This window comes from Aulonocara stuartgranti (assembly GCF_965226115.1).
Source record: "Aulonocara stuartgranti genome assembly, chromosome: 17".
Taxonomy (NCBI): Eukaryota; Metazoa; Chordata; class Actinopteri; order Cichliformes; family Cichlidae; genus Aulonocara; species Aulonocara stuartgranti.
This window is the reverse complement of record NC_138953.1, coordinates 31,563,331-31,575,616: the sequence shown is the minus strand read 5'-3', so window position 1 is coordinate 31,575,616 and position 12,286 is coordinate 31,563,331. Positions and strand designations below refer to the sequence as shown.

Here is a 12,286-nt window from a genome sequence, read left to right as displayed (position 1 = left end):
CAATTTTTGTTATATAAATCTCAGGCGTTACATGTATAATTAAACTTCTTCAAAGTGGGCTTACTTTGACATTCTGCTTTTGAGGGATTCCTCTTAGAAATCTCAATTCAGAAGTCAAGTTTCTCTGCTACATTTTTGATCAGGCAGATTTTTCAACGCTCCTCCAACGCCATCAAGACGCGTCGCAGGACCCAGTGAAACTCACATGTACGCCCCCAGTGTGCGTGTCTGAGGTTAAATAGTCTTTTAGTGTGTAGTTTATAAAGTTTTGAGTACATAAACCGCACAGTTTGTCCGCAATGAGCTCCCAGATTACTTGTATCGGGTGGGTAAAACGAGGCGTTGCCAAGGAAACCCCGGATAAAGTAAGTAACATTAGCATGTTAGCCGACCGGCGGCTAATCTGTCAACATGGCAGTGCCCAAACTTTTACACGTATTGAACCTCGAGCAAATGGCACATATATTTTAAAATAATAAAGCCACTTTTAAAATTTAACTCTAGGTTGAGTTGAGCCAGGAGGAGCTCCAGCGAATCATCACTGAAGCGAAAGAAGAATTGGGGTATGTTAAAGGCTCACTGCTCCCGTGTATCCCATCACACTGTGCCTGCTGTCATGTACTTTTTGTTTACTTCTTTGAATGCCCCCAGGGAACTGGCAGCTGAGGACGAAGAAGAAGATGCTGAGGGTGTACCTGTTGAAGAGAGTGATACTGCTGAAGTGCCACAGGATGAGAGTGAAGAAGGAAAGGAGGAGGGGGATGAGCTAGCAGAGTATGGCCTGGATAAATATGATGAAGAAGACGCAGGTGAGGAAGGGGCAAGGTGCTCTTTGGTTATTTGAGTAGATTTGCCGCTTCATCCCATATCTTCTGGTGCTCTGCCTCTGTTTTAGTGACGGCTAATCTTGGTGACAGCCTGGCTGGACTCACAGTGTTCAGCTCTAATGAGGAGGATCCTTACATCACCATCAAAGACACAGTGAGTGGCCTCCAAAAATAAGTGCATGCATTCTGTGTTGTGCCTGAGGAGCTGCTATAAACTTTAAAACCCCTCATTTGTTTTCCAGTGCAAGAAATTTGTGTTAATTATTTTGGATAACTTCCTTCCTAGGACCAGTATGAGCGCGAGGACTTTCAAATCAAACCCACTGACAACCTGATCCTGGCAGGCAAAGCAGAGAAGGATTGCTGCAATTTGGAAATCTTTGGTAAATGCCTTCATTTTTCATCTTTCTACGTAGCACTCATAATTCTTATTCTCATGTATATATCTCATGTATATCTCATGCACATATCTTTCTTTCTACATAGCACTTTAATTCTTATTGTCTGCACTGAAGCACCGCAGCAATTTCCTAATGTTGTAAACCTCAACATCTGGCAATAAACCCATTCTGATTCTGATTCTGATTCTGATTTACTGACCCAGTGGACAGATAACAGAGGATTGTCTTCAGCAAATAGAAGGGAGTTTTGTTCATTGGATACTGCTGCTGTGGCTTAAAATAAGCTAAATGTGTTACTTTGCAGTTTACAACTCAGAGGAGGACTCTCTTTATGTTCATCACGATATTCTCCTGCCAGCCTATCCACTGTGTGTGGAGTGGCTAAATTTTGACCCAAATCCTGCAGAAGGAACATGTAAGAAAACATCAATGATAAATGCAATTTAGATAAAGTCTCTTGTTTCGTTGTATAGGACCTTTTAGCAAGCACTGTCTCCTGTTTGTGTGTGTGTTACCCTGCAGCTAACTATGCAGCTGTGGGCAACATGACCCCTCAGATAGACGTGTGGGATCTGGATGTGGTGGACTGTTTAGAGCCGGCATTCTCTCTGGGGAGCAAAAAAGCCTCCAAGAAGAAAAAGAAGAGCAAAAAGGTAAAAACCTAATTAGTGGTTTTATTCTCAGCAAGAAATTGAACCCTCAGATGCCCATCAGAGTGAGAGTGTGTGAATTTCTATCGCTTTCATTAAATCCTGAATTGATTTTTAAATGTAAATGTATTTTACCAGAAATATCAGAATCTCAGGTTAAAACTCACAAAACTATTTCAACAACTGCCAAACAACTAAATAAGGAAATGAGAGCAGGTAAAAAGATGTAAACAATGGGTGCGGATCCCCTCGTTCACCTGACAGCACGTACATAGACACGACATCAGGTGAAAGCTGACGTCTTACAGATTTGAAAGCTGCAGGTTTCGTCACTCTCTGACCAAAATTTACTGAACCAGCAACAAAAGAAGATCAAAACTACGCTTCACGTTTGAAAAACATTGTCATGAATTCCCTCTTACTTTCACTGTTTTGCTTCCACCAAGATAAAAATCACACTTCCTGCACAGCCCTCTCTCTCAGTGTACTCAGAGACCAGTTTACCGTCAAAAGTCTCCATTTTCTGCATTATTCATTTGCTCATTACGCACCAGTCTACCGTTGTGTACAGTGCTGTCGGCCGCTGTAACCTTGCTCTGCTTCACTTTAGCAGTATCAGATAATATTCATATGTTGATTTGTGGTTTTCTTCAGTTTTTGATCTACTGCAGAATATTTTTAAGGCGGTTATCTGCTATAAAAAGTCAGGACAGGAAAATCTTCATGTTTTTCTGTGTTTTATCCTCAGTTACTTTGACACAAAGGCATCTGCTGTGATGCTGGCACCTCTAATGAAGTCTCACAAGTGACAGATTTGTTTTTGTACATATAAAAAATATGAATATGTACTGATAAATGATCATAATTATAATATTTCTGACTGTTTGAGTCAAAATTGAATTGAATCGATTCAGTTATAGAAATCAAATAGATACCCAGCTCTAGTAGAAAGCACTATATTAGTACCAGTCCATTTAGTAAACTCTGAAGGGTTTAATATAGGTTGAGACTGAGTTGGTAATTAACGGTTTCTGTCTGTTCTTCTAAAAATAACAGGGGGCAGCAGCAGAACCTGTTGAGGGGCACACAGATGCAGTGCTGGATTTATCCTGGAACCAGCTGGCCAGGTCAGTATCAGATTGCATTAATATGCATTCATCCATTTTCTACCACCTATTCTCACGTGGGTTGCGGTGCAAGGAGTCTAAACGGAGATGAACAGGCCTCCGTTTACTCTCGGAAAATGGACCCATTTCTAATGGAGAGCCCAGATTTCCTGTAAATGAAGCTCATTTCCTCAGCTTGTATCTGAGCTTTTATTATTTCAGTCTCTACCCCCTGCTTCTTATCATAGGTGAAGGTAGGAAAGCAAGTCAACCAGTAAGCTGACAGCTTTGCCTTCCCAGTTTGGTCTCTCTTCACCACAACAGACTTAAACATGCTGCATCAGTTCATCTTTCAATCACACGATCCACTCTTCCTTCCACTTGTAAACAAGTCCCAGAGATACTTGAATTCCTTTACTTGAGGCTGAGAGATGTGCATATACTTTGTTTATATTAGATGCATGTGGTATAACTGTATGTATCTGTACATCAGTGGGTCTTTCCTGAAACACAGTCCCCTCTTTCTTAGGAACGTGTTGGCTAGCGGTTCTGCAGATGAAACTGTTATCTTGTGGGATATGTCTCAAGGCAAGCCAGCCAAAACCCTGCGCAGACACACTGATAAGGTATTCAATGAGAAATAAAAATACAATTCACAGTTTATATTGAGTGTTGCATTCCCAGAAATTACAGCATTAAGCTGCTGGGTAACAAACATGTTTGTCTTTCAGGTCCAGACGTTAACATTCCACCCGTTTGAAGCCCAGACTTTGCTATCGGGATCTTACGACAAGTTCGTGTCATTTGTTCTCCTCACCACCAGATTTTATAGGAAAATTTTGGATTGACAAAAGTTTGGAGGCTTAACATGTTCTCTTTACAGGACAGCTGTACTTTATGATTGTCGGAGTCCAGACAGCAGCTATCGGACGTGGAGGTTCAGTGGCCAAGTGGAACGTTTGGTCTGGAACCACTTTTCACCCTGCAATTTCCTGGTGAGTCCTTAAAACATCCTCCAGGATTCTTTAGTAGACAAGCTGTGCAGAACACAGTAAAATGCATTTCAATTTACAGAGCATCCCAAGTTTTCTAAGAAACAAGTGCTATTCTCAGCTCCCATAAAAGTGCCAGTGCTCATATTAAATGTCATTTGTTTAATTTTGGGGGGCATGTCTGAATATGCAAAGTGTCATCGCCACTGTTTGTAAGACAGTTTATTTAAAATTTCTTTACATACAAATTGTTTTTAACTGTAACAATGACTCTCACATCAAAGGTGAAGCTTTTGCCTGGGCCTGAAAAGGTGCTGACTTGGAATATTGCTATGCTATGACATAACATAACATAACATAACATGTTATGTCAATTTATCTCTTCAGTAGAGAGATAAATTTGGCATTTTCCCTATTAAGAAGTGTGTCACTCCCTTGGAATTTTTCAGGGAAATGTAAGGTGATCAGGCTTGGGAAGCATTTGTTCAGCTGACACAGAATGACCCATCTGTTACGCCTTCTCCCAGCACTGGTGCTTCACATTGATGTTTTTGGCTGACGTCCAGGTCATTTTCAGAGCTCGACCAGCATAATCACATGTAGAGATGTGGTTTATGCTAGGGAAACCACTTTTGTTTCAGTCGCATTGTTTTCACCAGACAATAAATTACAGATTTTTTTTTCTGCTCAGTTTTTTGATTTTTCATCAGAGGATGAAAAACAAAATTATACAAAAGCATCAAAGCTTAACCGCATTAAATCACATTCCTTTTAAAACCCGGCTGAGCAGCTGTGACTCCAGCTGGTGTGTGGTCATTGTGCAAATGACTTTGCGTATCTCATTCTGTTGATTTTGTCAGTTCTTCATAAGCTGTGTGCTTTACGTGTGGGGTTTTTTTTTCCTTCTTATTTTTCAGGCGAGTACAGAGGATGGTTTTGTCTACTGCCTCGATGCACGCTCAGATAAACCGGTGTTCACACTGAGGGCACACGATGAAGAAGTGTCAGGTGTGTGTGTGTTCAGTCCCTTTTTTCAGTTTAAACTCTAGAGAAGCTTTTCTTTTGTAAGAGGCTTTTTTTTTCTTGGAAATGAGTCATTTGGGAACATATGAAAGCATTCCTTGACATTATTCATACATACCAGAGAAATGTGGGAAAACTCGTGGTTGGCTTTTTTCCATCATCATCTCAAAACCACTTCCTTTCTGGAGGAAATCATGAAGACAGTTGGGTAACACTGAGGCTCTGTGATTTAGCCCAACCAAGTGGAGCCTTCCTTTCCTTGTGTTCTTGAAAAGATACAGTAATGACTGTGCTATAGAAACCACGCCTAACCCCCTTTGAATTCCTGCAGGGTTGGCCCTCAGCAGCCAGATTAAAGGATGCATGGTCACCTCTTCAGCTGACAAACATGTTAAGATATGGGACATTTTAGGCAACAAACCCAACCTGGTGCACTCGCGGGATATGAAAATGGTAAGTTTGTGGTGTGTTGTGGATTATTTTTCCATGTGTATAAAAAGTGGTTGTTAAAAGATGTTTAACCTGACTTTGTAACCTGTGATCAGGGTGTGCTGTTTTGCGGGTCATGTTGCCCCGACCTGCCCTTCATCTATGCCTTTGGGGGACAGAAGGAAGGTCTGCGAGTTTGGGATATAAGTGATGTTGCAGCAGGTAAAGTTAAATCATTTGTAAATCATGTGAAATTAGTTCCAAAAGCAACTGCACGACTTGTTCTGTGGTTATCTAAAGTGGCAAACATTTATTTTTGATGCTGTTTCAGTTAATGATGCTATAATGTTGTTGTGACTGCTTTTAGTGGCCGAGGTCTTTGGCAGTCGAGAACGCTTGGTGGCAAGTACGGGATCACAGGCATCCAGCACTGCAGCCACATCTGACATGGAGGTCTCCTAGTGACAGTCTGGTTAAAATGGATAAACTGAGCTAATGTGGAAACACATCAAGCTGCCATGCTTGAGGTTTCTTTGTGGAAGCTCCACTGAGAGGCTGGCCAACCTTTGAAAACCAGGCTCAAAGGAACCAAAGAGCTCAGTTCAGCCACATATGAGGCCGCTGACAAGAACATTTAAAGACTTGTTCAGGAAAGTCGAGGAACAGTTGCTCTTATATTAATATAAGTGGACTTCTTTGGATTTTTGAATGACTGGGTGAAATTTAAAATCAAGGCAGTTTTTTTTTAATGTACATTACCAATGTATATGCTGCTTAGATTACTTTCTCAAGAAAGCCATGCACACTGATCTGAACAGTGGTTTTATACCCTTTTCTGCTAATAGATAAAAATTTTGGGGGGAAAGTCTGTACAGTTATTTGATTTGGCTCAAGTGTAAAAATAAATAATTAATGGACTCATCCAACTTTCATATATTCAAAAAATAAACACAGTTCATTAGATTTGTGTTGATTTTGTTCTTTGGTTTTCAAACCACTTATGAACCACTAGATGGATGTGTATGGATGTGCGGTGTTTAAATATTTATGTGGTTGTACTGTACATTATTAGCCTGTAATCTTAAAAAAAAAAAAGTAAAAGACTTTCTTTTGGGTTTTGTGCTAAAATGAAGTGCATTTAAAACTGGACCTAATACTAAGAATATATGGAAAAATAACCACCTATAATGTAAAGTGTGAAACGTAAGAATTCATAAATGTTTCCGTTTACTGTTAGTCACCAGCAGGGCTGAGTAGTAACAGACTATGAGCAATCAATGTTTTTAAATGATATTAAAGAAAAACATAGAAAATAAAGGTATCACAAGTACTACATGATGCATGTGCGCACTGGGAATTTGAACAGAGTATTTGTGGGGATCCCAGGGTTCAATTGTATTTTATTTTAAACAAAACATTTCTAAGATATTTAAAAATATTTTATGTAACAGCATGAAGTTCAGTTCATTTTGGAGATTTTGAAATAATTCAAACATGTTAGATGTTAAGTGCATGTTAAGTGCAGGAGTTACAAATAAAGCCAGAGTAGAAATATTGAAGGAGATGGGTGTAGCAGCGGAACTATTGAAGCCGACTCAGAAAGCAGAGACGGAAATATTACAGTGTTGCACATACAAAATAATGAAGCATGGCGTCGGGTCGTTTGTGCAGACTAAACAGTCTCCTAACGCGACTCTCCGGTCGCACTCGGTTATCGTGTGTACAAAGTAAGTTTTATGCTTTATTTGTCATCGTTGGCGGTCATGTGAGTTTACAGATTTAATGGTTAACAGCGATGGCAGCGGTGAAAGCTAACAGGCTAACCTTGACAGTTTAGGTGGCGAGTCTGACTTCACTGTCCAAAGCACAGTGTGTCTGTACAAACAAACAAACAAAAAAAACTCGCTACGAATAATTTAATATATTACAAGTTTACACGTTTCCTAGTGACTGTAAACGTACCACATGTTGGGCACAGTAGCAGCATCATGTCTAGTATCTGTGTTTAGTAGTTCCTGCTGCTGCCTCCATCCTTGTGTTATGGTCTCTAAGCTTTCAGAGTTTCATTTATAGCTAAGAAGTTGAACCGTGTCCATTTGTGTCATTAGTTGTCTGGACTTGTGTTACATCTGTGTTGGTTGTGTTTGTTTTCCTGCTGCAGCTTGTTTGGTCCCAGCTCGCCAGAAGTCCAGTGTTGGTACTACTTCTCTTGATGGACCTGAATGGTTTGTATTTGTCAAATTAAGATGAGCTGAACAAAGACGAAAGTAGTTAGCTTACCTTGTGGATTAGAATTAGCATTGCGTGTTGTATTGTCCAAAAGTCTTGAGCAACAATTTATTTCATTACTTTAAAGAGGCCTCAATTAGTAGTTCTCCTTCTTTCTGAAGAACTTTGAAAGTTTTTCTTTGGTCATTGGTGCCTTTTTCACAGTAAATTCACTCCCTTTCTTATGCATGACATAAGGAAACATAAATTCCTTATAAAGACAACCAACTCAAGGGATGAAGTGTATCCTTAAAAGATCGAAGGAAACTGAACAAGTGGAGAAAAAATCCAGCAAAGACTTGACACAGCATGCCTCGGTCGATCCATCTACTGTTCACCAGTGCCTCATCAGAAATGGTTTCAGTGGAAGTTTAGTTCATTCTTAAGGAAGAGAAAAGGCCGAAGTATGCCAAATTACAAAAAAACTGGACTGAAGATTTGTGGCATCAGGTTTTATGGAATGATGAATTAAATTTTAAATCTTTGGTTCAAATCATCATCAATATGTGCAGAGGAGGTCAGGAGAGAAGTACAACAGCCACTGTGGAGGGTCTGTCGTTGTTTGGGGGTGTTGGAGATCTTCTCAAAATAGAACAAACAAACTCAGAAAAGCATCATAATGTTTTGGCTTACCACATAATACTGTCAGGAAGGAGTCTGATAGACAACGGCTTGACTTTTCAGCATGACAATGATCCCAAACACACTGCCAATGCAGAAAAAGTATGGCAAAACACACAATGGAACACCATCAGTCATGATTGGCCTCCCCAGAGCCCAGACCTCAACATTATTGAAGCAGTGTGGGATCATTTTAATGGCTAGTGAAAGAAATGCAGCGAATATCCAAAGAAGAGCTTTGAATTTCCTTCAAGAAGCCTGGAGAACTATTCCTGAAGAATATTTAAAGAAATTACAAGAAAGCTGCCTAAGTGAGTTCAGGCTGTGTTGAAGAATAAAGGTGTTCATACAAAATAATGACTTTCAAGCCCATTAGAATTGTATAAACTTAACAATGGTTTACATATTTCCCATTTAACTAGCAAAATATAAAGAATTTGTTACTTCAAGACTTTTGCAAAGCACTGTAGCTGCAGAAATATGTAACATTTTTGTAGTTGTGTTGTTGGAATAATTAATGAAGTTTTAAAAAAAAATGTGACAACTACTTAAGTTTGACATAGATACTAATCTTTCAAATTTTTGGCTTTAGTAATGTGGATATTGGTGTGACCTCAGATGGAAAAACCATAGTGTGCTACCATCCCACTGTGGACATTCCCTATGAGCTTACCCAGGTAAGGCACTACTGTGCAGGTTTCAGAAGTATTCTGGATATAGTTTTAGACCTGTTATTATTTTATAACAAATAAACTTGAAGTATCAGACTTACAGCCATTAGAAATGATGTAACTGTTCTGTGCACAACAAGTGAAAAAGCTTCAGGATTGCAATAAAACACCGTGTATTTACAAAACGGGAAATTAATCTTTGCAGCCTATAGAAAGACCAGACCCAATGGCCAACCAGGTCGAGACGCACGACCAGGTTTTAAAGGCCCACCTCAGCAAGGAGGTGCTCAAGGACAACGGCCCCACAATAGAAGAGCTGAGCAAGATGTTCTTCACTACAAAACACCGCTTTTATCCAATTGGACAGTAAGTACACAAGTAACACACACATAGGCAAAGGTCTGTGATGAAAAGGTTGGTGGGAGATTTGCCCCTATGTTCTTCATCTGGTCTCCCTTTAGTAATTTATTGTTGATTTATTCCTCCAAAGTTTACATTTGGATCAACAAGATGAATTATGTATAGAAAATTGTTTATCTGGATATATCTATGTTACAGGTATTATTGGTATTGCACAGTCCCGATCAAAGTTTAAGACCACTTGAAAAATGTTTGAAGTGATCAGCAATAACGGTGGAGCTACTTATTACTGAGTTTGGGTTTTCTGTTTTGGGGTGATTACAGGTCTTTTGTTTTTTTGCATGCTCAAAAAAAGGTTTTGTCTCACTGTCATTTCTTCTTGTTGCATGTGGAAGCTCTACCTGGAACCTTGTTACAATCCAACCATGTTTGTTTGTAATTTTTCAAGTGGTCTTAAGCTTTTCATCACCATATTTACTGGCAAGCTGGAGGTCAGAAATAACATATTGAAGAAATTTCCCTTGAAAGTGGGTTACTCGACCTTGTTTCGTCTGGTTTGCTGATTTAACAGTGTTAGCACAGCAGATTTAGATGAGTTGCCAACTTTGATGAGGAGACTCTGTCGCTCCTTCTGTTGTTTTTATTCATTGGATGATTGTGAAACTGTAAAAGAGCTGAAAGAAAATGTGCTCTCTCTTTAAAAATGCCTCTGTACTTGTTGTTCTGTATTGATCGTCCTCTGTTTTTTTTGTTCACAGGTATCGAAGGCGACGCATAAATAAGGACCCACCGAAGGACAGATAGCTACCAAACAGCAAATGATATCCTTCTGTTGTCACTATAATGTTAAATAAACTGTTAAATAAAAAGTTAGTAGTTACTATTTTTTTTTATGCAGCGACTACACTGGACTTCACAGTTGCAGTAGAATTTTCTTTAGACTGATGATATAAAGCAGGGGTTCTCAAGTAGCCTGGCAAGTCACACGTGTGTCTTCAGAGTTTCCAGGTGTGCAGATGTATAGATCCATATCAGATATTGTGATGTCATTATGTTGGCTAGCAGCCACCTACCAACCTCCTTTATGCACATGTAAACACCTTTTATAAAGGTGTCGTATCATTTTCATTTCATGATGGTAGCATCTAGTTCATATCCCTGAAACTTTAATTATGAATAACGATTTATGATGTCAACGTGTTGCCTAGCAACCAAAGAGTGTTGTAGCAACGTAAACATAATGAATGAAAATTAAATTTACTATATTTGTGCTCAGCAGACATTTAGTTCTCATTAAAGAGGTACGCTGAACAGCTATGCTGAAAAATATAGGAACCCGTTAAAGAGACACTACTTCTGCTACCTAACTGTTAGCATAAAGGACAACGTGTGTGGGGAAAGTGAATCACTTTCAAAGCACAACTACCTGTACAACACAGCAGCAGAAGAAGAGGGGAAAAGTTCATTCTCTTTAGGATGTATTTTGTGGGTGAACTGTGGTCTGAATGTCACCCGCTTGAAGCGGGTTGTGGCAAGTGATGAGTGTGTCAGTTTTAACGCAAATGTCATAATGCACCTCACATCTGATCCACATTTGGTAGATCTGTGGCTATGATGTGTCACTTGGATAAAAAACGTTCTTCAGTCTGTTGGGCAACAGGTCAAACAGATAGTGACCAGGGTGAAAAATGTCTATATTGATTTTAAGGCTTTTTTAACAACATCTTGGTTTTGCAATCTTGTTGAGTGTAACATAGCAGAAGCCCACTCCACAGAGCTGAATTCTCCACCTTTCTTTAGCCTGCTGTCCACACACTTAGATTCCAAAAGATGCATCAAGGCAACTCAGGATTTAGTGCCTAAAATTCTTTGACACGCAGACTAGAGGAGCTGAGAATCAAACCATCTATCTTCCAGTTGGTAGATGAACTCTACAGTGGGGCAAAAAAGTATTTAGTCAGCCACCGATTGTGCAAGTTCCCCCACTTAAAATGATGACAGAGGTCAGTAATTTGCACCAGAGGTACACTTCAACTGTGAGAGACAGAATGTGAAAAAAAAATCCATGAATTCACATGGTAGGATTTGTAAAGAATTTATTCGTAAATTAGGGTGGAAAATAAGTATTTGGTCACCTCAAACAAGGAAAATCTCTGGCTCTCACAGACCTGTAATGTCTTCTGTAAGAAGCTTTTCTGTCCCCCACTCGTTACCTGTATGAATGGCACCTGTTTGAACTCATCATCTGTATAAAAGACACCTGTCCACAGCCTCAAACAGTCAGACTCCAAACTCCGCCATGGCCAAGACCAAAGAGCTTTCGAAGGACACCAGGAAAAGTATTGTAGACCTGCACCAGACTGGGAAGAGTGAATCTACAATAGGCAAGCAGCTTGGTGTGAAAAAAATCAACTGTGGGAGCAATCATCAGAAAATGGAAGACATACAAGACCACTGATAATCTCCCGCGATCTGGGGCTCCACGCAAGATCTCATCCCGTGGGGTCAAAATGATCATGAGAACAGTGAGCAAAGATCCCAGAACCACACGGGGGGACCTGGTGAATGACCTGCAGAGAGCTGGGACCAAAGTAACAAAGGTCACCATCAGTAACACACTACAACGGCAGGGAATCAAATCCCGCAGTGCCAGACGTGTTCCGCTGCTGAAGCCAGTGCATGTCCAGGCCCGTCTGAAGTTTGCCAGAGAGCACATGGATGATACAGCAGAGGATTGGGAGAATGTCATGTGGTCAGATGAAACCAAAGTAGAACTTTTTGGTATAAACTCAACTCGTCGTGTTTGGAGGAAGAAGAATACGGAGTTGCATCCCAAGAACACCATACCTACTGTGAAGCATGGGGGTGGAAACATCATGCTATGGGGCTGTTTTTCTGCCAAGGGGACAGGACGACTGATCCGTGTTAAGGACAGAAT

The 12,286-nt window shown here is 40.0% G+C and overlaps 2 protein-coding genes across 2 annotated transcripts; both read left to right on the top strand.

Moving 5' to 3' along the window:
- The first annotated feature begins 159 nt into the window (after positions 1-159).
- On the top strand, positions 160-6,391 carry pwp1 (PWP1 homolog, endonuclein). Its single transcript, XM_082510149.1, has 15 exons — positions 160-365; positions 505-563; positions 652-809; positions 896-981; positions 1,114-1,210; positions 1,533-1,643; positions 1,751-1,881; positions 2,935-3,005; positions 3,514-3,610; positions 3,716-3,777; positions 3,868-3,979; positions 4,894-4,984; positions 5,331-5,452; positions 5,545-5,650; positions 5,796-6,391. The coding sequence occupies exons 1-15, from the start codon at positions 300-302 to the stop codon at positions 5,888-5,890; spliced, it is 1,464 nt and encodes a 487-aa protein (XP_082366275.1). The 5' UTR covers positions 160-299; the 3' UTR covers positions 5,891-6,391.
- A 628-nt stretch (positions 6,392-7,019) lies between these two features.
- mrpl42 (mitochondrial ribosomal protein L42) lies at positions 7,020-10,217 on the top strand. The gene is made up of 5 exons (XM_082510151.1): positions 7,020-7,155; positions 7,590-7,653; positions 8,910-8,994; positions 9,194-9,354; positions 10,107-10,217. The coding sequence occupies exons 1-5, from the start codon at positions 7,077-7,079 to the stop codon at positions 10,150-10,152; spliced, it is 435 nt and encodes a 144-aa protein (XP_082366277.1). The 5' UTR covers positions 7,020-7,076; the 3' UTR covers positions 10,153-10,217.
- The last annotated feature ends 2,069 nt before the right edge of the window (positions 10,218-12,286 follow it).